Source organism: Drosophila guanche, unplaced genomic scaffold, assembly GCF_900245975.1.
Source record: "Drosophila guanche unplaced genomic scaffold, DGUA_6, whole genome shotgun sequence".
Lineage (NCBI taxonomy): Eukaryota > Metazoa > Arthropoda > Insecta > Diptera > Drosophilidae > Drosophila > Drosophila guanche.
This window is the reverse complement of record NW_022995748.1, coordinates 7,091,067-7,113,930: the sequence shown is the minus strand read 5'-3', so window position 1 is coordinate 7,113,930 and position 22,864 is coordinate 7,091,067. Positions and strand designations below refer to the sequence as shown.

General features: G+C 41.9%; 4 protein-coding genes across 7 annotated transcripts in view; all 4 read right to left on the bottom strand.

Moving 5' to 3' along the window:
• LOC117584194 overlaps positions 1-7,343 on the bottom strand; it is a 41,774-nt gene extending 34,431 nt beyond the window's left edge. The window contains exon 1 of one of the 3 annotated variants that reach the window (XM_034272962.1): positions 7,326-7,343. The gene's annotated coding sequence lies outside the window, so the exon portion shown is untranslated. Of the gene's footprint in view, positions 1-6,157; positions 6,890-7,325 lie in introns of those variants that run through there. The other 2 variants (XM_034272963.1, XM_034272964.1) reach the window with 2 other exon arrangements.
• A 2,025-nt stretch (positions 7,344-9,368) lies between these two features.
• Positions 9,369-14,628, bottom strand: LOC117584253 (protein bicaudal C). 2 transcript variants are annotated; one of them, XM_034273056.1, is made up of 9 exons: positions 14,266-14,628; positions 14,146-14,195; positions 13,409-13,478; positions 13,262-13,341; positions 12,866-13,192; positions 12,674-12,799; positions 12,233-12,614; positions 10,650-11,885; positions 9,369-10,228 (listed from the first exon to the last, which is right to left on the bottom strand). In XM_034273056.1, exons 1-9 carry the CDS (start codon positions 14,588-14,590, stop codon positions 9,981-9,983), a joined length of 2,844 nt encoding a protein of 947 aa, XP_034128947.1. In that variant the 5' UTR covers positions 14,591-14,628; the 3' UTR covers positions 9,369-9,980. The 2 variants fall into 2 exon arrangements, with proteins under 2 accessions (XP_034128947.1, XP_034128948.1); XM_034273057.1 differs by lacking the exon at positions 9,369-10,228 and adding an exon at positions 10,529-10,563.
• A 114-nt stretch (positions 14,629-14,742) lies between these two features.
• On the bottom strand, positions 14,743-17,066 carry LOC117584254. Its single transcript, XM_034273058.1, has 3 exons — positions 16,530-17,066; positions 15,651-15,822; positions 14,743-14,878 (listed from the first exon to the last, which is right to left on the bottom strand). The coding sequence occupies exon 2, from the start codon at positions 15,808-15,810 to the stop codon at positions 15,676-15,678; it is 135 nt and encodes a 44-aa protein (XP_034128949.1). The 5' UTR covers positions 15,811-15,822; positions 16,530-17,066; the 3' UTR covers positions 14,743-14,878; positions 15,651-15,675.
• Positions 17,067-19,102: 2,036 nt separating this feature from the next.
• LOC117584332 overlaps positions 19,103-22,864 on the bottom strand; it is a 42,023-nt gene continuing 38,261 nt past the window's right edge. The window contains exon 8 of the mRNA XM_034273163.1: positions 19,103-21,624. Coding sequence (XP_034129054.1) covers positions 20,897-21,624 — 728 coding nt within the window. The 3' untranslated portion in view covers positions 19,103-20,896. The remainder of the gene's footprint in view (positions 21,625-22,864) is intronic.

Below are 22,864 nucleotides of genomic sequence, written 5' to 3'. Positions count from 1 at the left end.
ATGCCCGGCAAACACATTGTTGCCAAACTGCACATCAAATGTTCGGTTGCTCCTCGAGCATGAGTATAACATTTTTCCATAAATTCTTCTCCCTTCTTTGGGGCACATTTAAAGTTGAAAATCGGATTATAATAATCCCCTGGTCAGCCCTAACGGTCAACAGGATATGGGAGAAGGATGGTGAGATGAAGAACTTTAACAAGTTGTAATCTTTTATGGCAGCAAATTGTATTTCTGCATCAAGGCGAGCTAAGAGCCAAGAGCCAAGACCAGCACCAGGACCATCTCGTATGAATATGCGGAATCCCATTGTGGTTCCTCACATGGCGCGCATGGAATGGCCTCTCGGCCGAATGGATATTTGGTGTTTACTCCATTAACTTTGCAGAACCTTGGCTTAATTGCTTGGGCTTCATTAAGGTCAGAACAAAACTAGCCGAAAACAGGAAAAACCAAAAAGGGAGAATTGTGTAAAAACTTTTAACTTTTTAATTTATGCATTGACAAACTTAAGCGACCAAATGGGACTTGGACTGGAACTGGTACAGGGACGGAGACTGGTACTGGTACTGCTACCGGCACCAGGGCCAAGGCAGAAAGAGAAGGATAGCAGGGCGGCGGGACAAACAAAGGAGCCAAGTCTGTTCCCAATGCGATAAGCCACAAAACTGCACTCTCAGACACTTCTGCGGCAGCACAGAAAGTTGACTGGGGCAGACTCCTCTCTCTTATAAAAAGAGGGTAGCCGGCAAAATAAAAATAAACAAACAAAATAGAAAACGTTCACTCGCCATCCCTGCTAGTACTTTTTTAATTGCATCTTCAGCAAGCTACTGAGAGAAAGGAACTGATTCTCAAACCGTTCCTTTGACCCGACTTGAAAAAAAGGGAAGCCTGCAGAAATTTTCAACTGGCTCAGAGCTCGTTTCGGGAAGAGCTTAAGGTTTGGACTGACTTGTAAACAGGCTTAGGCGTCCTTTGAGCAAAAAGAAGGGCTGTTAAAATGATGGACTTGACTCAAGTATTATTCTTAAATTGCTGAAAAGTAGGAGTTTATTTTTGTAGAGTATGGAAGCGCATTCGAGAACATCAATTACAGCAATTACAAATTTATCAATTGAATCTTAAGGCACTTAATGTGAACACAAAAGTCTGTCAAACGTCACAGAACTAGTAAAAAGTCTGTGATCCATCAAAAATCTACCAATCAAATTAGTTGCCGAAGACGATTAGCAAACATTCCGTTCCAATAAATATGTCCGGTCATTTGTCTCAACTGGCTTGACATCTGCTGCTGTTGATGTTCCGGCATTTCACAGATTGTTCAAATACAAAATATCTACAAAGCAGCAACAGAACAATGGGATGAGCGAGCAGATTCTTGCCTACCAAGATAGATGGCTCGGCATTGAGAGCTAAATCAAAATAGGGTCTGCAAGAGGTGGAGAACTATTAAACCGCTTTTAGCACTGAGAGCAAACAACGTGCACTCCACATGCACAGACACAAATACTCGTAGGCAGGCAAATGGGAGGGTTGAGCCAAACTTGCGAAAATTGGTAAACAATTTATGTGGTCAAATAAAATAGCACAGAAGTGGAGCTGGCTAGCGCAGGAGTAGCAGCAGCGGCAGCGGCAGCGGCAGCCAAAACAGGAACGGAAACAAATTTATGGCTGCTCAAACCAATACCAGAATACTGGCAAAAACTTCAGCCAGCTGAAAAAATAAAAAAATAAAAGATACGTTTATGCAATTCGTGCAGCGTCGTAGTCAGAGGGGGGATCCACACTCAGATACCAAATGGAAGCCAAAAACTTTAAAAGTGGGGCAGGTCTATTTGTTGTTTAATTGGGAAATGTGTTGAGAGTATTGGGAAATGTATCGCTAGGTAAACAGCGGTATTAAAAATACATAAATGCTACAAATATTAATGGTAGATACAAGTGTTTTCTGTCTCAGGGATCCCCTAAAATATTTGAGCTTCTACGCCCTTTGCCACATACAATAGTTGAATAGATGCAGATACCACACTCTGAGGAGGAGAAGGATATAAATTACATGCTTAGCTACTCATAGTTCTCAGGCCCCAACCCCTCGACGCCCCTACTCGAACTCAAAAGTTTTCCCATTTTTTCGCTTGCATGGGATTGTTGTTGTAGAGATTATGAAATAAATTTCCACATGCCACACAATTTCTGCATCCACAGACCGAGCAACAAATATTCTATGTACACATATACGAGCTCGTTTGAACATATATCTATGTGGGACCTCTCCGCCTGCCCTTTTCGCTGAATGTTGCACTTGAGATGTGCTCCGGCGACTGAAAGTAGGCAACGGGACCTAAAATTACACACAAACGCTCGTCCTGCCACACACATATCCATTGAAGAGAGAGCCGATGGCCATTGCAGCAACAACAACAGAAGATTTGCATATGAAAATATTTTTCAATCGCCCCACAGGTTTTTCCTGCGCATGTGGTTATGTGTATTTGTTGAGGCGAAGTTTCCCTCGATATGAGTTTTTGTTGTGCCAGCAAATGCAGGGATGGGAAAGAGAAAAGTTGTACTTTCAGACTGGAGAAAATTTGTAAAGTTTCTTCCGCTTTCAATACATATATTATCAGAGATAAGAGTTCGAACTAGAAGTGGAGTGTTAGCTGCGGATGTGGAAATATGTACTCGAATTTGTGGGAGCTAAGATTTCTTCCTGAGATGACAAGTTGTCGCAAAAAATGAAGAAAATGGGAAAAATGGGTCTTTCCTGAAGCTCATCGAATATATTAGTTGATTATTTTATTACTAAACCAGTACTTTTGGAATAAGGATAAATGTTATATTTAATACAGAAGCTAGTCCCTACTCACACAAATTAATTTATAAATTTAAAATTAAGAAGTCTTATTTTTAAATTTTTAATAAGCGTTATTTTTAATATTCATCCACAGCTGGATTTTAGAAATGTTTTATCAAATGAAGATGGCACAGCCCATAAAGATCAAAAATAAATTCAAAACAAATAGCTATCAGTCCAGTGTGCATGACAAGTGATCGAAGTAAAGCTTGAAGCGGGATCGAAAAAACATGAGTGGAGAGTTCAATAGTTGCAGCGACAGCTAAAAGTTTGCGAGTGAGAGAGAAAGAACAGTTATTCATGTGAGCGGAGAGAGGAGAGAAGAACAGTTGCAGCGACAGCTAATCAGAGAGAGAGATCTCTACTGCACCGAAAGTTTGTGAGTGAGAGAGAAGGAACAGTTATTACGGTTGGGCGATAGCGAGAGAGTGAGAGTTACAGGCAGCAAACGCTACGACAAAAGAGCGGTGAAATGTGAGGGAGTACTTACGAAAAGCAACAACGCAAGCGCACGACCTACCGATGCGGAAATGAATTCATTGAACACAATTAACAGGCATGAGAACTCGCGGATTAGGATGGGTTCAAATATTAGCTAGATCAGGGTTAACAAGTTTTTTTGAAGTAAAAGGTAAAATGAAAGGAAACCAAATTAAATTAAACCTCCACCTTTTAGACTTTTAGCTGCTGCTAAGGAAATATTTGAGTTCGTGTGAACTAATATTTCTTAGTAAATATTGTTTTTTTGTTGTGATTTTCTAGATGCCTCATTAATGAAATAATGCCACATGTAGATTTTTCTTGGATCTTCCAACCAATGTATGTATCCTGAAGCTCAGTTTATTAGTTGATTATGTTATTATTAAACGAGTTCTTTTGGAATAAGAATGAATATTATATGAATTCCAGAAGCTCATCCCTAATGGTCTTTGTGCTAACTAAATTAATTATAACCTGTCCTTAAGTCAAAATCCACAAAGCATTACAACTATAAATCATAATTTAGTAGCAATTAGATACCACATGAGGTCAAAGTAAATTGCCTGCGAATGCCAATGGAATGACGAATTGACAAAACGACGAATCATTTATTTTAATATGTATCTAATTTGCATGTGGCTTATGGTTTTAATAAAGTCTCCCATAAATAGCACTTCGAATTGAAACCGAATCCCATTGGAATATACACACGCACATTCTTGAATAATAATACAAACACTCGAGGTATTTCCATAATTAAGTTAATAAATGGCACAAGTCAGGTACTGGAATAAAGCATGCCTTGATTTTGAATGAATAAAACACATCCTGTCTTCTCCCATCCCATTCTGTTTGAAATATGTAAATCCCCTTTGAACTAACCTCAAATTAATTATGATACCAAATGGTTCAGGAAAACCAAACAAAAAAAGGAGTTTCGAATAATTTCCTAAAAATATACATGTATTCCACAACGACGCGACGAAAACTAATTAACGCCCACTCCACAACACCTGGCTCAGCTTCTTGTTGGCATTTTCACGGGATTTTTCCTTAAGCCCCATACACAAAATCACTCTTTTTCATAAACCACAGCAGACCCAACCCAAAAAAAAAAGGGGGAACCAGGAGCTACAAGAGAAATGCCTTGCCTGGAGAAGAATGCGACGCCGTTGCAGGTGGCAGTAAAAAATTGTTTAAATTTCCTCAGGTCTCTCGGTCTTGGGGTAAAGAGACCTGGATGGCTGGTTCTGGCGCTCGTCCTGGGGCCGCGGGGTCACCCGCAACCGAGATCGGGGCACAGCTCATTAAACGCTGTCACAGGCTACCTCCTTTTGCCTGCTTGGTTTTTAAGCCTGTTGCCGTTGTTGTTTTAAGGATAATCCGCAAACGCTGCCGACGACTTAATGCGCCCCTTGGCTGTGCTAAATAGCTTTCATTATTTTACTTTATTCTCACATAAAGCGCACGAAAAACTTTTTTCGAAACCATTTTTACGGCTCCCAGAGAGTGCAACTGAACAGAAACAGAGGAAAACAGAAGAAAACCAGAAGAAAACAGAAAACCCCTAAAGATAAGGAGAAAGAGAGAAATAAATGTTCGTTCTACACTGGTTAAGAAATTCTTTCTTTTTTTTTATTTGCAAAGTCTTTCTGGGGCAGCTTTCTGTGTGGACAGTTTGCTTTAAGGCAACGCCATTTCCCACTCGGCAGTAATAAATCATTTCACATATCAATCAGTCAATCAAATAAATGTTTTTACTACCCCCAATACCGATGCCCTCCTCCAGCCAGTATTGATTGTCCTACTAAATACAATTTTGCCTAGTCAGGAAAATATGGGGAAGCAGGCAAGAGGAAGCGAGGAAAACTCTGCTAGGCATTTGACATATTCCATCAACAAAAAAAAAAGGAGGAAAGTCGAAGAAGCCGTCGAAGAAGCAAAACCTGCCCAAGACATTGTTGCATACTCGTGCTCGTAGTTTCCCAACAACTATGCCAGATGTGCCCAATGAGTGGAGCCGGAGATATGGTAAAGGCACAGACTGAGTGAGGGGCACGTTGTGATGCAATTGACAAGTTTTGTTTGCTTTTCGGATAACTTCGGGCACGCCCCTCTGTCTGTCTATCTTTTGCTCTGTCTGGTTTGGATGTGAAAGGTTACCCTGAAATTGGCTGGGGAATTTGATGGAAATTCTACATTCCGCATGGATATATGTACATATGTACATACACATTATTATATATTATTTTATGGAGAATCATCACCCAAAAGCATATCAAGTGGAAAATAAAAATATACTAGATATATTTTACAGTCTTGGGGTTATATTTAATGCCTTTTGGAACATTAAATTTGACATGAACATATTAAATTGTCTTTTTTTTGCAGTACATTCTGACTAAATATTAAGTAATTTTAATCATTTCAACATGGACCGACGCTATCCCATAAAAAATTGAATGATTCTTTCTAATAGAGAACAAGTTCAAGGAACTTTAGCCGATAACATTTGATATGCCAAGTCGAATCTGGAGGTAACTCAAGAATATATTCCTACGATAAATAATTGCAACATTTCCATCAATATAATATTTTATACGCACGTATCTTGTCAGTTATTTTGGACGATCTTTTTTAAGTAGTTAAATTAGATTAAACTTTGAAATCAGCCTCAAAAATATGATAATTGTTTTCCCCTATAATGACTAATTTTGATCAGGAATCAAATGCTAAATGATATTTTATAACGACAAAATTCTCAGAACTCTATCTTAGGCATACTATTTTTATCGTTACTTTAATTAATCTTATTCCTACCTTCAGGTCATATACTTCTTTGATAAGATCAGCTTTCGATTGTGTTATTAATTGTTGATCAATAAATTACTGTTGATAAAACGTCACTGACTTTTCATATGTTTCTTTTTGCTTTGTTTTTATGTTATTTCCAATTTTCTTTTCTCTGCACAATTTTTGAAAACAATTTTGCTTTATGCAATATTCGAGTGATTTATCCGCAAATCCTTTAAGAGGCAGCGTGACGGCAGCCTGTGGCCCGGGGCCTCGGGGATTTCTTTCACTCTCTCTTTCTCTCTCTCTGTGTTCTCCTCCTTGGTTTCGCTTGTTTCTTATCTCATTTCGCGTATCACGGAACTCGTTAAAATCACCTTAGAACACGTGACTGCACACAAACACACTCCACACATACACACACACACACTGGCATGGACACAGGAAGCAACAGCGTCGCACACAGGTACAGGGTCCAGCTATGGTCGATCCCCGGCCGGATCCTGATTTTTGGGTCTTTGTGAATGCAATTTCAGTGCCACAAAAGCTGCACCGCCATTGAAGCCGTCGAATTGTCGCAAATTTATGCTGTCTGCGGTCTGTGGACTCGGACTTGAAATCGTATTCTGTTTCTGGTTTTTATTATTTTTATTCGGTGCCACTCCGACGCACGATGGGAAAAGCACGCTCGTAATGGGTGAGGAACAGAAGAACTACGCACGTCCTCACGCAAAGACAACGCAATGTAAACTGCAGCAGCAGACGGCGAGCCCGAGTCGCCTCGCGTACCGTCGAGTGCTGGGCACAGATTTCCCACGAGTCCGAGCCCCCCATATCCTGCGATATCCTGCGAATGGGGAAGCAGAGCACATGAGAGCCGAAGCAGAACGAATCCAAGACGAGGCGCGACGAGAGAGCGACCACCACTGGGGGAGTAAGTAAATAGAGAAACTCGGAGACACAAAGGAGCAATGAGAGAGCAAAGTGTGTCAGTTGCATGAAGGGAGAGTGGAGTGCCAAATGTGGTGGAAACGCCACAAGCACACACTGTTTATAGCAACTGATAGCTCGGTTTCCCCTTTCACTGGTTGGGGTATGTCAAGTAGAATCAGTCTGTGTGAACTTATCTTAAGAAAATGTATACAGACATTTGCTTTAAGCGTTTTCATACAGGCGATCTCTGGCCATGACTTACCTTCAATGAGAGTCTTACTGAGCTTTCTGCTGCTTTGTTCGTTCATTGTGCTTGAGTTTGGCGCTGCTCTGCGCTCAACTGCAGCTCTTAAGCTGCCGGAACTACAAGGAAGACCGGGGTGGAACAGGAAGCGGGGCCACCGCAGTACTGCCGCAGGTTGTAGTCAATCCAATTGCTTATTACACCACTTGGCTGGCCAACCACAGACACCATTCTCGGACTCTGTTTTGCCTTTTGCACGCCGAGAATTATATTGCTAATTAAGTGGCTAATCTGTGTACATGCTCATACATACATTCATATGTAGACAGTTGAGGGTAATGTGCTATTGAAAGAGTTTCGTGATTCGTCTTCCAATAGTGCGAGATACAAGTTTCAGTAGCTAAAGTAGTTTTTGTTTTATTTATTCCACGCTCTTTAAAGCACTTCGATGTTGATTTTGTTTATTTAGTTAGTTGTGTGTTGACCAGCAACAAATAACAGCCATAATTTGTTACTGTGGAGATGATAAGGATAAGAAAATTGCAAGAAAGTCTCTTTATACTGCCGTTATGATCGGTCAGCGAAGCTTCGCGCCGTCAGACACAAGCTAAAAATAGATATCGTAAGTACAGAGATAACGAAGAGTGAGAGAGAGAGAGCTTGGAGAGAAGGCTTGCCGAATCGAATTTGTAACAACAAAAGTAAACACATGTAAGACTCATTCCCGTACCCCTTTTGTAAGCACTTCTTTGATTGTCGTTTCCCCTATCGACTTACCCCTTAAAACTGCTTCATTTACCGCAATTATACCACTGAGAAACTGCTTGAATTTACAAAAGAGGAGAAATGTTAGCCCATAGAAACTGCTGGCCACGGGTAAATTTGATTTCGATTAATAATTCGATTATACGGTTTTGATTTACCGAAGGGAATCTAATTAAGCTGATTTAAATATGTTTACCTTTATTTTGACTTATTTTATTGTTTATCTTTGTCTGCTACACACAATTCACATGAAACTAATACATGAACTGCTTTAACATCTCATCATTACCCCTCCAACAATGAGTTCACCACACTTCCCCTTCTTACGCACTGCTTGCTTCATGCAGTGCAAGGTGAATTTTTATTTTGAATCTATGAATGCCATGAAGGAACTTGATAGCTCTTGCCCCTCCCCACAACTAAACATACAGCATATCCTTACTGCCTAAAATCGACCGTAAAATCTTCGTAAATCATGAATTTCAGCACAATTACATGCAATTATCTATACAATTCTGGACCAACTTCGATGCATGCCAGGAATGACCACAGCAGGCGTCTTTTTGGCTGGACAAACCCCTACCGATTGGGCTACAGCATAATTGTAAATCAAAGTGCTTGCCAAAAAGTTGCAAAAAGCCCACTCAGTGCGAGCCTCAAGTGGAGCATCGTCCATGTAAATGACCCCCAGACAGCGAGCAAGATTGGCGTTGCAATACTCGTAAGCTCCCCTTTTGGCATTGGCAGAAACACTTACGGCCCCAAAATGTCATAATCATAAAAATTTGCAATTATGCTGATGACCGCAGTACTGCAGCAGCAGCAGCAGCAGCATCGAGCAGCATCCAGCAGCCATCTCCTCAATTGGAGCAAAACATTTCCAGTTCATTAGCCCAGCCACGCCTCTGGCCTCAGGCCTCCTGTCTCCAGTCTCCTGTCATTTCCTTCCTCCAGCTGCAGACACCAGACTCCGAGTAAGGACAGCACACACATTCGATTTTGTTGCCTCAGGATGCGAGTATTTTTCTTGGCATGGATGCCTCGAACGTTCGGAATAATGCAATACAAATTATGCAGACAACTGGAGACAATAAAGTCATTAGCCCCATCCCAGAGGCCAAGCAGCACCATTCACCAAGCGAGTAACGAGTACAAAAATCGGTCGATAATGGACTGGACAAAGTTGAAATATTTCATAAAAATGTATCTAAATGTGGAGCAATGAATATTACAGGAAATATGTAAAAGTATTAAAGTACTCGTGACTTATTGTTATTCACAACTAAAAGAATCATCTTTGCTTTTCCAAGACATCAATTTATTCATATCAAATGTGTGCACGTGGCTCTGCTTTTCGGATCACTCGATGCAGGGACAAGTGTTTCCGTGTTTGATTTTTTCTTTCGTTTTCAGTTAATTTACATAAATTCATTTCTTACAATAGGGAGGACTTCGTTTAGTTGGATTTCATAAATAATTCACAATATGTTTGATATGTTGGTTGCTATAAATAGTTTCGGAATAAATAAATCGCTTAAAAATAGGTAATTTTTTGGGTTTTACTCCTTCCGCTCTTTGCCACCTGCGCACGTTTGCCACTTGGAATTTGAGTACAAAAACGAGTATAAGTCAAGGTCAGGGCCAATCTGAGTGTGTGCGCGAGTCTCTATGTGTGTGTTGTGGTGTGTGCATTCAAGGCAGAGCTCTGAAAGGTGTTCACATTTTTTGCTTAAACATTTTCCGCAATGGTTTTCCCATCTGTTTTCCTTAGTCTAGAATTACCCAATAAACGAAATGGTTTTGCATGCAGAAAAAAAAGTAATTAAAGAATAATATGACTAATGTTGGATAGAGTGACTGAGTAATAAATATGGACAGGAGTGGCAGGAGTCGATCGCTGATCACCGATCACCACTGGTTGGAGGGACGGCGCTCAGCGCCTGGCGCCGCACTGCCGGAGAACCGCGGCGATGAGGCATTCTGCGAGGAGCTGCTGCTGGGCATGCTGCTGCAGGCCGCTTCATTGGCCAGCAGCGTGTGTATGGCCGCCAGCAGCTTCTTGCGGGCTCCAAATGCCGTGATGCCCAGCTCCATTAGATTCTCCTCGGTCAGCGTGGTGAACATTTCCAGATCGATTTCATTGAGCACAAAGATCTCTGCAAAGCGAAAACAAAGCAAATAAACCCATTTTATTATAGAAACATTATTCTGGTTATGGATGGTAGATCTAAACCCAATGCAAGTGGCCTATAAAATAGCTTACCGAATCATTAATACTTCTGAATTTATGCTCTGGCTCATTATATAAATATTATAACCAGACAGCAACCACCAATAATTCTGGATTCTCTCTATCGTTTGGTTATTTCTCCTGACAAAAGTTCATCTGATTCGACGGAAAGGAGCTTCAAATTCATTGTGTATTAGTTCTGTTTCAGTTCATTGCGTGCTTGACACTGAATCCTGTACATTTAGCAATCAATTTCGACACCTGCTTATCAAGTTTCCATTGAGTTTAATTACTTTTACTCTATCCTACATTAGGCTATAGCTAGTCCCTTTTTCCCTTATACTCACTGATGTAGTGCTCCAGGCCGAGACTTGTGAGCAGTGTCTGAATATCCTTGTGCTGCGAGAGCTGCATACGACGGTTCACGGGCGTTGCGTCCAGCAGTCCTGTGGTGGCACTCAGGCCGTATGGAGAGCTGAGGCCCGGCGGTGGTGGGGGCATGCGCCAGCCCTGACCCCCGCCGGCAGCACCGTTATCGTCCACGGTCTCGATGGGAGCCGGCGAGGTGCAGCTGAGGCCCATGCCCATCCAGGCCGGCGTGGGGGTACGCATCTCTCCCGCCACCGGAGTCCGCTCCATGGCCTTGAAGCCCAGGGCGCGCTTCATGTCAAAATCGAAGGCGCGATGCGTGGCATGTTGCTGCTGGTGCTTGCCGCCGCCGCCGCCGCCGCCTGCCAGGTCGTAGTGCAAGCTGCGATAGCTCTCTGCGCTGCCAGGCAGCAGGTGGGCTCCGCCGCCTCCGGAGTTGCCCAGACCCAGGAGCACTCCGTCGCTGAGGCGACGCCCGAGACGAGCGGCGCCGCCAATGCTGCCCGCCTCGCTGCTGTAGGTGGAGTCCGGCGAGTAGTGCGCCCGATTGCCACAGCCCGTCGACGAGGTGGAAGACACCGCTCCCTGCAGCTGGGCATACGGCGGATACGATTGCTCCAACGAGGTCGTGCTGCTGCTGAAGCTCTGGTAGCCGCTGGTGTTCTGGCTGCAGCTGTTCCTCGGCGAGACATTCGAGGGCGGAGGAGGTGGCTTGAGCATGCCGCCACCAGCAGCAGCGCCAGCACCCCCTCCCGCACCCGCATTGACTGTGCCAGGAACCGGCACCTGCAGATAATTGTTGTTGTGGTTGGCCACGGGACGTCCTTGGCCCGGTCCCTGTCCCTGCACCTGTCCCTGCACCTGTCCCTGTCCCTGCAGCTGCTGGTGCTGGAAGGCGCTGTTGTGCAGCTGCATGTACTTCTGGGTGGGCGCACATATGCCAGTGGGCGTGGCCAGGCCACCCACAGCCGCATTAGCGTTGAGCAGCAAATGATTGTTGTTGGCGTACGGCGTCAGCTGGCCCGAGAGTGCCGGCGGCAGCAGCGACGGAGTCTTGGGGCTATCCACGTAGCCGGCCAGAAGCGCAGTCAACTGGGTGCGGTAGGCCAGATTGAGGTCCTTGTCCTTGGGCATGAAGTAGTGTTCGGGCACTTCCGGCTTAATAACGGGCGTGGCCAGGCGAAGGATCTCTTGGCGCGCCTCGTATATCTTGTCTGGGAAGAGTAAACAAAGGGAATTAGCAGGATCTTATGGAAAATATTAATAACATAAGTATATACTTTCGGGAATTCACAATTATTAATTTCACATTATAAATGAATACTTAAACGCTCAACCTCTCTTCACTCCTAAACTTCGAGCTAACAGCTGAAAATTATGAGCCTAAAGAAGGTTCAGAAAGACTAAATTATCACAAAAGTATGTGGAAAACTTCTAAGAAAGATTCTCTTAAACATTCCTTTACCACACTGCTCTCTCCAAAAGATACTCTTCCAGAGAGCCCATTGTTAATATGACTCATTTAATTACCATTTGAAAATCAATTGCAACTCCCGCTTACCTATAAACTTCTCCACGCCCTTGACCACTATGGCCAAAGTGCTTTGTCGCTGCTTCTGTCGCAGTGTGATGTAGACACCGTACTTGGTATTGAGGCTCATTATTTCGGAGGCATCGTTCTGGTTGTCGGGAAAGTCAAATATCAATGCTACGGGCAAATTGCCAAGCAATTGTTGTCGCGCCTTGTAGACATCGTCGATGCGTCCGCTGATCGTCACCTGCGACTTCTTCAGCGGCTTCACATTCATGTCGCTCAGATCGGGAAAGATGATCTTGGTCTGGGTGCGTTCCATGATGCTCAACAGATTCACGTTGTTCTTGCCCTTGACAATCTCATGATGTTGCGGTGAGATCTCCATCTGGACATTGACGAGGATTTGGCTCTGCAAGAATCGAATCAAATCAGTCTCCCCTTTCCCACATTTGGTTGTTAGAAACTTACCGCAATGCTCTCACAGGCAAAGTTAATCAGCAGCTGAGTGGCATCGCGGACCTGGGCCGACTCCTTCTCGGAGCCTTTGACCAGCACCAGCGAGGTGTGCAGCTTGGGACGTGTTGAGAATATGACCTGAAAAAGGAGCATCAATGTGGAGTGAGATCCTCTTATGGCGGACTATCTAGGGGAAGGACTCACCTGCACATTGAACTTGCTCTCAATCATCTTGATGTAGGGCGTATCATGATCCGGCTGCTGCTTGCTCGGACCCATTACAGGCATCTCGAATGAGATGAGCAACGGTGTGGAGAGACGTACCAAGGCTCGGGCCCGCTCGACACCCTCTAGACTGCCGCACAGCGACACCTGATTGGATTTCTCAGTGGGATTCGAGCGGTTCGAGTCGGGAAAGTGGATATGCGTGTGAGTGTCGTCCATGATGCGTTTGATATTGTTGCCGCCCCGTCCAATGATGTAGGAGTGGTCCGTGTAGCTGACGTCCATCTTCATGATCACTCGAGTGCCCTGCAAATCAATCAATAAAATATTTAGAAGGTCTTACTTGTGGCCTCATCGTTTGAGCTTTATCCTCACCCTCGAGTCAAGGCTGCCCAGTATGCGCTCCTTGGCCCGCTGCACTTGCTCCACTTTGCCCACAATGCGTACATGTGGATCTGGCAAGGAGCAAATAATTAATATATAGAGACTCCATTATGGCTTAATCAGGAATATTCCCCTTACCCTTCTTGCTCTTGGCGCCGATCTTGAGTCTGCAAGGCCAGCTTACATACGTATCTGTGGTGTTCATAATCTAATAAAAAATAATTACGATTCAAGTATCAATTTTACAGTTTGCCCTTAATCATAAGTTACTAATCAATTTTGCGTTATTCACTGAAATTTATGGTTTTATCTAAAAAAAAAAAACCATCGGAACTTAAAAATTTTGCTCGCACACTAAAGGTTTGTTGATGTTAAGTGAATCTGTGTCATATTATGACATCAAAAGCAAATACCTTTCAATGAACTCTATACTTTCTTTACGTTTACTAAGCATTACCAAGGACTAATACTTGACAAATGAGGTCTAAAATGTAGCCCCAAATACTACACTAATTCTGGCATCAATCCAAAATGATTCATGAATATTTAAAGACTTGAAAATGTATCAATCGCAAGAAAGAATGTGCATCGAGTAAACCTAAAGTAAGATTTATTATCTGTATAGTAAAAACAGAAATCAACAGATAAATGTCAAAAGAGATTACAGAAAAACCCATTCAATGCTTACAGCAGGTAAGTCTTGTTGAAGCTGATCTCAGAAGTAACTCTTACCGCTTGGAATTGGAATTGAATTGGTTCGAAGACTCACCTTAACTAAATCTATATTTGCTACTCTCAAATAGCTAATTTGATGCACCTATTATATTTTATTGTATACCAAAACAAATAGATGTCATTCTGAAATGTTCACTTACATCATGAAAGAAATACTCAGCCCCATTCATGCCCTCGATTACGCTTTCAGCTGCAAATAAATTACAATTACAATTAGTACTATGAATCGGTATTAGGGAGTACTCCGAGCAGGCTCTTACCCTTTATCAACTGCTCCAGTTTCTGTCGATCAACCTTGAAACGTTCGGTGTGAAGATCGTCTGGATTTTGCACGCCCAGCTTCAGTGCAATGGCACGTATGTCACTCCAATCGCTGTCCACCGACGAGATCTCGCTCTGAGTCTCGCTGGGTGCCCCGCTACCAGCAGAGTTAACCGATGGCAGGGCCTGCAGACTGGCCAGAGACCCAATGCCGATGGCACCACTGCCATCCACGGCCACGGCGGACGACTTGCCACTGGCCACGGCGGACACCTCCGCGGCCGTTGGGTACATCAGTTTGTTGAATGAAGCACAAGAGAGCATCGTGCTTGTCGGCGTTTACTTGTCGGTGGTCGAGAGCTGGTCTACCAGAGGTTCGAGAGTCAGAGGTCAATAGTCGTGGGTGTGCGTGAGCGTGTGTTTGTGGGTCTTCCAAAAAGTCGTTTAGTTTTTAAAACCAATCAAAATGTCCGTCTCAGAGGGTGTTTCTAATGGGCTTTCTCCAGTTGGTCGTTGCGTTCCTGGTCAGCGATAAGCGATGCGTGCGTGGGGGTGCGTATTGAAAGGGAATTTTTGTGTTAATTTGGTGTACAGATGTACTGATGAGGAGAGCTGTGAATAAAAAGAGAAGTAAAATGAAGAATATAAGCGTATATGAACCAATAAGCTTGCTTTAGCAAAATGTTAAATAAATGAGAGGTTTATTCAAATATTTATTAAATAAATGTGAAGATGTAAGAAAATGTTGGAGGAATAACTTGGCTAAAGTTACCGTTTCCCCTTTTCATGTATTAAGTCTTAAATTTTTGAGAGATAATCAGTTTTATTTTGTGTGTTTTGTTGAGTCATTTTTGTAAAGAAAGACAAACAAAAACTTCCTAAAACGGAGCCTGTAAATGGTATTTAAAATACAATTTATTTATTTCGATGGCTGACTGTATAGACAACTAACCTTCTCTTATTTTATCTTCTCCCTCCTCATTTACCACTTCTACTTATCATAAATATTTGCTGACCTTTAAGCAAACTTTGTTTTCAGATTCTAGGCCTTCAATTGTTTGAATTACTTAGTATATAATTAGAAAAAAAACATATTAATTAATCTATATTCAGTTCACTGTTTCAGATTCGCTTGTTTCTGCTGTTCCCTAATTGTGAAGAACCTAACCTCTCAAGGGCGACTGTGGCAGGCTACGATCAGCCATGAGGTTTGCCTCGTCCGTCGTACCACCATTCCCTTCAGCGAGTTCACATAAAACGGAAATGATGTGAAAGCAGCAGGCAGACAGACAGAGGCGGAGAAGAGGCAAAGAACGAACAGAAACAGTAATTTCTGTCTTTTAATATTTTCTATTTCTGTCATCACTTTTTTGGCAAGACTTACCGTTGAGGGATCGCTCGGGGGATCTCTACTTGAGGTTGAACAATCCCTGAAAGTCCAAGCAAATGGCATGCGTTAAGTCCTGGACAAATTGGATGGCCTCCACGAGACAGACGTTCATAACAAAATTACGTATTTGTTGAAATCTCTCGACGAAAGGCATTTAAATTGTGATCTACACAGTGGATCGAAGGTGTATATATCAGTTTATATATCAGTATATAATTAGTTCGTGTGTGTGTGTGTGTGTGGGTAGGGGACGGGGATGCGTCAGAATAGATCGTGCGAAACTTAAGCTTTCCTCGGGGCGGCTACCACTTTTAAGTATGACTTCTCGAAGGCAACTGAACGCGGCTCTCGAGCGGGCAAGTTGACCTGGTCCCCCATTAGGGATGTTGATACATCGATATCCCTGGAATAACCACTGGAATTCCTAACTGTAGTCCCGATGAATGCGAGCTGGAGAAAATCTCCACAGCGAGCGAGCGGTGTTGTTGCTGGGTCAATGAACCGAGAGGAGAGCACCAAAAACAAAACAAAACCCACAAGATCATAAGAGAGGGAGAGAGCGTGAGAGCCAACATATCGTATTTTTGGTTGAATTGTTGCCAGCATAGAATATGTAAACATCTGTTATTTGCGAATGTAACTTCTCTTCTCTTCCTTTGCTCTAGGCGCACGCACGTCTGTTAACAGATAGAGCAGTGTACATATGTAAGCATCTACTCACTACTCAACAGTTGTAGTTTAACAGGAGCTGCTAGCTCCTTTAACAGTCAGCCCAAAATGTTGCCCAACATTTTCATTCATTTTGGCGCCAAAAGAAGGAATGGGAGGGAATGAAATTAAGAGATTGCTTCCCGCCAAAAACACACGACTTACCGCAAATTGAATTTGGATCGAAGCACAAAAACATAAATAGCTCAATCAATTAACTTAAACACAATCAACTATAAAATCAGATGGACGAATAACACGCTCGTTTCACGTTAAAAAAATATGCATAGTTTTGTTAATTAATTTTAAGCGCAATTAATATTCTGTCAATTGGTCAAATTAGAGTTCGTAATGGGATTTGGTTGGCAGTCGAAGTACTTTTTTTTCAATGTAACCAAAAAAAAAGTCACTGCCGAAGTAATGTGTGTATGTGTGTGGGGAGGAACAGAAACACGTGTGCAGAAAACACAAAAGAAAAGGGGTATGGAAATTGAATGAAAAGCGAAAATGAATTGTTGTCCAAGTTAAGGTGATGGTGGTCGGTCCGAAAGTCAAGTCAGGGAGTTGTACAACGCGCTCTTGTTATTGGTTTTATTATTATATTCCATCGATTTTCAACTATTATTATTTAAGCAATGCGACAGAGTCTCGTAGTAGGTGCGGGGCGTGCTGTTGTCGTCATTAAAGCGCGTTGACTGAAGCTCAGCCTTGGCCCACGTCCCAACTGACCTTCACATGAAAGCTCCCCTGCGCGCAGCAGAAGAGAGAACGGTCGGCCGGCTGAAGTGGCTCTCGATCCATCAGCATTGTGTGCATCAGAAAAAACAGCACATAACAAGAGCAGAACGGATAATACAACGGCTCTGGCGAAAGCTTTTGCTTTCGTGCGATCATGTATGTATGTACATATGTACAAAACTGCAATGCAGACTTCGTGACTATGTGTGAATGTATGTACGTACATATGCATGTTCAAGGTGCAGATATTGTTAGTTCGCATTCCCTTGCCCAGAAAGACTAGAATCGTATGAGCTGTTAAAAAATACGTATTTGCCCTTTAAATCTAGCCATACCACAAAGAGTTAGGCTCTGACAGCTAAAGCTTTCTATTCTTCGTTGTTATATTGTAGATAATAAATTAAATATTTCATAATATTCTGAAATATCAGAAGGCAGCAAATTAAATTGGCTTAACAACTTTTTCGTGTATTATTTAATATTGTTGTTCTACTAAATTTAAACACAAATTAGCAAAGCGATGTTGTACACTAGAAACTACATACATATATTTTTATTCGACAAACTAAGATATTTTAATATTATAAGGTGTTTAAAAAAGAAAAGTTTTAACTCAAAATTACTGGAATACACAAATAAATGTATTTCTGCTACATGGTACAGAGAGTCAGGTGCAACGGAGGCACATGTCGAGGAGGTGGACCTAGAGCTTTTGTGTGAAATCCTTTTTGGTCAGCGCTGGAAAGTTGCGATATGGACTTTGGCGCTTCAAAAAAAACTTTCAAAAGCTTGACAGCTATTCTTCATCGAACTTTGATACTTAATCATTTTAATTAAATTCGTACTAAAAGATCTAGATTTTTATGAATATCCTAAATTTGTATTCAATTTGGTGTCAGTATATAGAATTCTACATTATTTTAGCTTGAGACTAAAAAGAAAACTGTAAGAGAAAGCTTTCTCCAGCTGTACATGTTAATGTAGAGCTTTCCAGCTGGGAGTACTCCGCTTGCTCGCCTGATGGCGCTGCACTCTTTTTGAAAAACAGTGACAATATAAAGTAACCACACACCACGTTAATAAATATTTATTGTTGTTTATTAATATATATTTTCTGCCTGCTTATTGTTCAAACAAATGCCATACATACATACTATGTACTATTAATATATTCCATTCCGGCGTCAAATTACTTTTTACAATAATACTTTCTGAAATCATTACATCTCGTATGTGTCTGCTTTATTCTTTAGGGTATATTTTATTTCCTTGCTGCATTCTTGCATCACTGTTACTCGTTTGTTTACTTAGGGCTTTAGGTCGTCTCTAGACTTATGCTGGCTTTACACATGTTTGGTTATTGATTGGGATATGAATATTGAATATTCAATGCAAACGCATTTGCTTTACCATTTACTTACATTTGATTACTATTACAAATCTAGAACTAGTCTTCCGGGCTTATCAGATAACAACATTTATTTTTTTTTTGGCTGCATTTAATCTTCCTTTGTTAATTATTTGAAAAACATCAAAATGAATATTACATTTATTACAGCACAATACTCGTATTTCTATGTACACTAAATTCCTTTTATATTTTACAACTGGTATTTTACTGGTATGTCTCCTCTATTATGATTATGTCGCATTGCATAACCGAAACCATATGAGAACTTAGGTTAAAAATGAAATTTACCAACAATTTACTGAGCAGAGAATGTAAATTAGGGGAAGACAACTTTCACAACACGTTTTGGTTAGAGAAATCTGAGCGCATGCATTCCACATCAATATGTATTTTTTTTATTGTATTTTAACATTTACATACCCTATCCTGAAGTTTATTTCCTCTCCATACTCGTAGTTACTATATACAAATGTTGACCTAGGCTTAAATTATTATTATCTTACTATTTTTTATATGTTTATGTAAGTTAATTTATAGATGCTTTCCTAAGGGGTTTCCATTTAATTTACAACATTTTCGGTACGTTGTCGTTTACCATTTATATAAACATTGATTTATTTTCAAGGCAAAGGAACTATTTACCGCTGGATTTTTGTTGGCCAAAAATTTCAAATAATCTTCATATTTCATTGATTTTATATATTGCGAAATGATAAGATGAAACTCAATTTTATTTTAGTTTTCTTGTGTTCTATTTTTTGTGTTCTACAAATCAATTTGTTTTCATAATTAATTTCGCATTTTTTCCAAACCCGTAAAAAGTTCCTTTCTATACAGTGCTGCTATTATATCATAGGTATCATATTTAAGTTAACAATTTTAATGCCTGAAGTTTCTTAAACATCTATTTACATGAAGAATACAAAACAAATCAACTCATTTTAGTTGCCTTGCTTGCTGCTGGGAAAACGTTATTTTGTGAGCCTGTGTGACACCTACAATAGAAGGACCGTCTGAGCGCTAATTTAATTTCTTCTATGGAAAAGAGCTGTATCAGCAGTGATCCATAAACAATAAAATAATATAAAATCGATCAAATTGGATTTATAAAATGCAATTTAACAATACTTTGATCTCCTTCTCAGTACATTGCACTCCCACAAGGCGTTTCTTATTAATTAAGCCCTTCAACAACTGGATTTTTTAGTGTCACACAGGCTTCAACCGCATCGTCTAAGTGGCACTGCAATTCTGTTTTAAAAAGCCAAGAACGAGGCAGAGTCCAAAGGTCAGCTTGCTGTACAGCGCGTGGCTTTCGTTTTTGCTCTTCATCGCTTTGCTTTTCATCGTTTTACAGTCCAACGTCGCTAACTGGATCTAACATGAGTTAACATGTAGATGAATGTGCAAGTGAATAACAATAATGTCTATGGTCTAGGTTTGGTATGGGTTTCAGATCGTGTAAATCTAAATTGGTATTCCATAAGACGAAATAATGCGTTCTAAACATATGTATTAAGTTGACCAGTTCAAGTTAGCGAAGTTCGACTGTAGTGCTGTTGTTTTGTAATGCATAATGTTCGACTTGCAATCAACCCCTCAAACTCATAAAGAACGGTAAATGTAGTTGGTTCTTCTTCGATCTTCGTTTGCTGTTGTTTTGACGATTCTTGCTCTGCATCGCTCTCTCTCTCTCTCGCTCTGCTTGAAGCTTTTGAAGCTGTGCTGCAAGTTTTATTTGCTGATAAGAATGCAGTTAAATTCTGCTCAAGTTCGGCCACAGCCCATGCATCGAATCTCAAATTATCTTTCTCGAAAGCATTTTACGCAACATGTGAGGGTGTTTTAGCTGGCAGAAGCTCTCAAAGTGCACTAGCAATGACTGAATTACATTTCAGAACTAATTAAACACTAATTCATACGAGTATTTTTTTTCAAACTATTGGGATGTGCCATGGAATTTATATACTATATTAACGAGTATTTTACCGATTTTATCCTCTAGTTACATGTTTGCATATTTCATACACCTTGCCAGATTACAATAATACAAATAAGACTATATTTCCTGTTATTATTCAATGATTCCTTAAAGGTCTCCCCTTTCTGGCTATACTTAATTATTCTCGCTCCTTCTTCGTCCGCTCACCTTATGCATAACACTTATGAACTACAGCAGCGTCCCGGCCATCCAGCTGGCGATTTCAATTAATATTCATATATATTAATTATTTCCTCCAACTTTTCACTTTGCCGGACTGGAAAATGTTGGTAGGGCAGGGACTGGGAGACGGGGGGACTGGGGGAGAGAGGCTTCACTGCAGCAAAAGTGGGCAAACACCTTAAGCTACTTTTGGAAATGGATTTCATCATCAATTCGGCATCAGCACGAGAGCCAGTCGGAGTAACCCGGAACGGGCGTCCTCCACATCTTTCGTCGGCGAGTCATCAATAATCGTTGATCCAGCCAGGGCCCTGCCACGCCCACAAGTGTCGCTGACAGTCGCTTAACGGCAACTCCAGATGGCACTGTTGCAGCTCCCGTTCCCGTTACCCTTCCTTTTGCCATTCCCTTTGCAGCTGCAGTTAAATCATCGGCAACATTTGCCACACTTGCAACATTCGCGTCATCATCGTCTGACTCCGCAGTCACAGTCCTATCCCCACCATCGTTCATCTTCTCCTGGATTTTCATACGGGGATGGGGCTTGTGTGTTGCCATTGCCATTTGACAATTATAAAAGCATTTGACGCTCGCTCCAGCTTCGGATGCTGCCGCCTTTGACATTGTCACATCCTCCGTTTCGACTCCGGGCGACTGTTGCTGCCGTTGCCCCATCGCTGTTCCTGTCGCTGTTGCTGGTGCTGTCGATTTCTTTGTGTATTGACAGTTGATAATTTGATGGGCCAGCACTCCCAGCAGACACAAAAGAGCTGTTCCCGGTCTCGCTGCTTGCGTAATCCAGGCACCGAGTGCTTCCCATGGCCACGCCCCCACCAACTGCCTGTTGATGTGAAGTCTGATCCGAAGTGCTGCCCCGAGCTTCGATGGCCAGACGTGCCAAAAGATTTCATGTGCAGCTGTCGATGCGCCCGATGCACTATTATCCGCTGAAAAGAGACAGACAGACAGACAGCTATGAGAGAGATGGATAGACAGAGAGCGAGAGAGAGTCGGACAGAGCTGGCGATAGTTTAGAATGTTTCGATTCCTTTGTGAAAAGTTAAGTAACAAGAGGGATTCACAATTTTCCAGCCTTACGATTGCTCAATAGAGGTCCTAATGAAAGGAAGTTTATGGCATTGGATGTGAAGGTTTTCTAGCTGGGATTGGTCATTTTTTGTTGTTTGGCTTAACTAATTTTTCGGGCAAATTATTTTAGTTTTAGTTATTGCTAGTGAAAATTCTTAAGATTCCCCTAATCGGATTTAGCTTTGCCTGAAAACTCAATTGATTAGATTTTAAAATTGTTTTCATTGGTTTGCCATTCACTCCAGCCTTTCCCTCTGGCACCCGCAAATGCATGGGGTGGCAACTTAGCTGGACGATCTCCAAGTTGCTGGAGTGCCTGCATCTTGTCCTTGTGGGGCACACAACATAAATTATGTAAATAAAATTGTGCAGCATAAACATTTTGCGGGCTGCCACCGCACCGAAGGAAGCCACTGAGGCGGAGCAGGCTTATCGCATCAAATGGTGGGCAAATCAAATTGATATAAACTAAGTTTAGACATGAAAGATTGTCGCCGGATTGTGGCAGACTGTGCAGGACGGAAGCGATTATTGGGGCCCCGAGGCACAGCGTGGCGCGTGGAGTGTGCGCCAAAGGATTTTTCCGCTCTTCCTGTTTTTCCGCTATTTTCCTTTGCAGTTTCCCTTGGCTGGAAGAAGTGTTGCCACTTACTTGAGGCAACATTTACTTAACACCAAGCATCAACACCAAGAATAACATGCATGTGAACGCATTGAGCTGAAAATTGTATTTAAAATTGAGTTCGGTTTTGCGACTGATGGGAGCGCCATGGACTCGGGTGTTCATGCGAGTGTGCAAAATTCTTTTGGCTGCAGGGCTCGCAGAGTACTACAAAGCGGAACTGCAGCCGATGGAGTGGGTAGATTGGATGTTCCGATACCAGTTTGCACTCCGCTTCGAACTTTATGCAAATGCATTTTTGACACACACATCCTACATGAAACCACTTGAGCAGCCGTCTGGGTGAGTACTTAGAGCTGTCTTGCATGGAACTTTTGTGGTGGAACTGAATTTCCGATATAGATTCTCAATGTTTGCCATTGAAGTTGTCTGATATATGATCTGAAGCGGTGGGAAAGAAAGTATTCAGGCTCACA